This window comes from Glandiceps talaboti, chromosome 13 (assembly GCF_964340395.1).
Source record: "Glandiceps talaboti chromosome 13, keGlaTala1.1, whole genome shotgun sequence".
NCBI classification, from domain to species: domain Eukaryota; kingdom Metazoa; phylum Hemichordata; class Enteropneusta; family Spengelidae; genus Glandiceps; species Glandiceps talaboti.
In genome coordinates, this window is record NC_135561.1 from 18,610,817 (window position 1) to 18,613,538 (window position 2,722).

The window sequence follows — 2,722 nt, forward strand, 5'->3', positions numbered from 1 at the left end:
TGACCAATTACTTTGCCACAATTACCAAATACGATACTGTTTAAGTCTCTAGGAGGAATTTCTTGGAACCACTGTTGATTACTGTTGGCTTCCAACTTGATACGAGCATACCAGACGACAAGTTTTGGAGTTAGCAATCATTTGTTTCCATACATCAACGCGCATAGAAATTTGAAAGAAAGTAGTTTAACTTCCTGCAACTGACCTTATTTGGGTAAAGTGTGCTGGTCCGTGATATGGAATAATATTGCCCAGCTAGAGCTTGCGATTTCTCGATAGCGATACACAGGGAAGTGATTATAGGTATATAAGATCTTAATGATTATATGTCAAGATTATCCAAGGCAAAGGAGTAAAGTTCTTCATTCCATCTTATCTATGTGTATAAATTGTAGTGTTGTTTGTATTTTAGGTCAAAGGTTTTACTTGTAAAGTCCCAGTCTTTCACTGGCTTTCTTCGCCAGCTCTGTGCGTCCCATCTTTCCCGTGAGACTAGGCGGAAATGAATCAAAGAACAGCACGTACTTTGGTACGAGGCACTCCTCTAGAATGGAACGCACGAATTCCAGGATCTCATCAGCTGTTGCTTCTTGCTCATTTTCCAGACAAATACATGCACAGATTTCTTCTACCTTCCGTTCATCAGGGACAGGCACAACTTGAGGAATTTTAACTTTAGGATGCCTGATAAGAATTCTCTCTATCTCCATTGGATACACATTCCTTCCTCCTTTGATGATGATATCTTTTTTACGACCCATCAAATGTAGACATCCATCGTCCTCCATCAGGCACAGATCACCAGTGTGAAACCAGCCACTTGCATCAATGTCTTCTTTGGTTTTTTCTTCATCGCCTTCATATCTGAGGAAGACGTAAGGAGATCGTGTACACAGTTCACCCGTGGTGTTAAGAGGCACTGTGTTATCTTTGTCGTCTATGAGTTTAATTTCTTGGTGATCAATCTGATACCCAATCTTTGTAAATTTTTCAGCGTTGAAATTAAAGGTAACAGCCCCGAGTTCTGTTGATCCAAAACCGTTGAAGATATTAGGTGTGATAAGCTGTTTAGCCTTGTCAAGCGCTTCTTTTGGGACTACATTGCCACTTACTACGAGATGGTCAACGGAGCTAAAATCAAAATTCCGAAATTTCGCTTGATTTATGAAATCAAAAAGGTGAGGAAACATCAGAAAGGTATGAGTGACACGCTCTTTCTGAATAGCTTCTGCAATCATCGATGCATCAGATTTTGGATCTGGTACTATAAGTGTGAACTGGGAAATTACCCCCATGACGGTTCCAGCATCACCACTTACATGAGCGAATGAACTCGCACACATAAAACGCACATCTTTGGTAGCTATCTCTTTGATGTGTCGGCCATATGTGTACAGATTTTCAACAACACAGCGGTGTGACTTCACAACAGCTTTTGGCATCCCTGTACTTCCGGATGTGAACAGCATTGTTACTTCATCATCTTGTTGGACCAGTTTCCTGATTTCCAATACACGCTGAACATCGGTGTCATCCCCTATTGCGAAAATATCTTCGAAGCGAGACATGCCTGCTTTCTCCTCTTTACCAAGATGAATGATTTTTTCAAGGGTTGGGACGTTTTCTGATTCAACATGATCTATCTCAGCTTTATGTGTATCTGCTAGCATTTCATTTAACACCTTTTCCTGGTTATCACAACCAATAACCAAAGCAGACACCTTCGTTTTGTTAAGAAGATATTTCATATATTCTGCATTGTATCCCACTAGAAAACGGACATATATCATCTTAGTGTAAGCTGTTGCATATTGGGTCAGAATCCATTCATATCGATTTTCAAACCAAATACCAACTCTATCTCCTGGTTGGAGACCAACATGGAGAAGACCAGCAGCCAACTTGATGACGTCATGACGTAGTTGTTTGAATGTGATCCTTTTGATTTCTGACATCGAGGCAAAAGCGATTGCTTCTTTGTCCGGTACTTGCTTCGCACTTTGATCCAATGCATCACATAATGTCATCCCAGTGTAAGGAACGGACGATGCACTGTGTACATAACTTGTTTTAGGTTTAAACAATCTTGCCATTTGGTTTTACTGTAACCTGGAATTGATAATGAAAAATGTACAGTATGTGCAGTACTTGCGAAACCTGTTAAATTTACAGTACAAATTAGGCTGAAAAGTTACTCACCGTGTGCCCCTTGTGCCATTTACTATTACTATTACTAGTATTAATTTTATTTATGACTATTTCATTTATTGGTAATACGATATCATTGATAATTTATGTAAATGCTTCATTATATCGGTTTGAAAGAAAGGCAGTGGTTGGTTAATGCATATGAATAGATCTGTTGATGAAACCTTTACAATATAACTTAATAAGGAGGTCCAACTTGCGATCATTATGTATGTAAACAATATTGTGCAACTGTCCACACCTTCTGTGAGAACTGTAAATAGGTTGTAAATGTACAACGAATCACTACATTTACTTATGTTGAACTTTGTAACATGGACCATACTATACGTGATCAACCTACAACGATCTGACCGGGCGCGAACTGTATACTGATGACCCTTCTATGATTCTATATATATTAAAGCCATACGAACTTCTACAAATGAATTATAATAATACTTTCACTAACAAACAAGTAGCAACGGACAGAGATTAGTTAAAGATATTCATACCTGCATCAATCATCATAGTT

At 38.7% G+C, this 2,722-nt stretch overlaps 1 protein-coding gene across 1 annotated transcript; it reads right to left on the reverse strand.

Annotated features, from left to right (window-relative positions):
- Window positions 1–422: 422 nt before the first annotated feature.
- LOC144444372 (medium-chain acyl-CoA ligase ACSF2, mitochondrial-like) lies at window positions 423–2,093 on the reverse strand. The gene has a single exon (XM_078133785.1). The coding sequence runs from the start codon at window positions 2,091–2,093 to the stop codon at window positions 423–425; it is 1,671 nt and encodes a 556-aa protein (XP_077989911.1).
- Window positions 2,094–2,722: the final 629 nt, after the last annotated feature.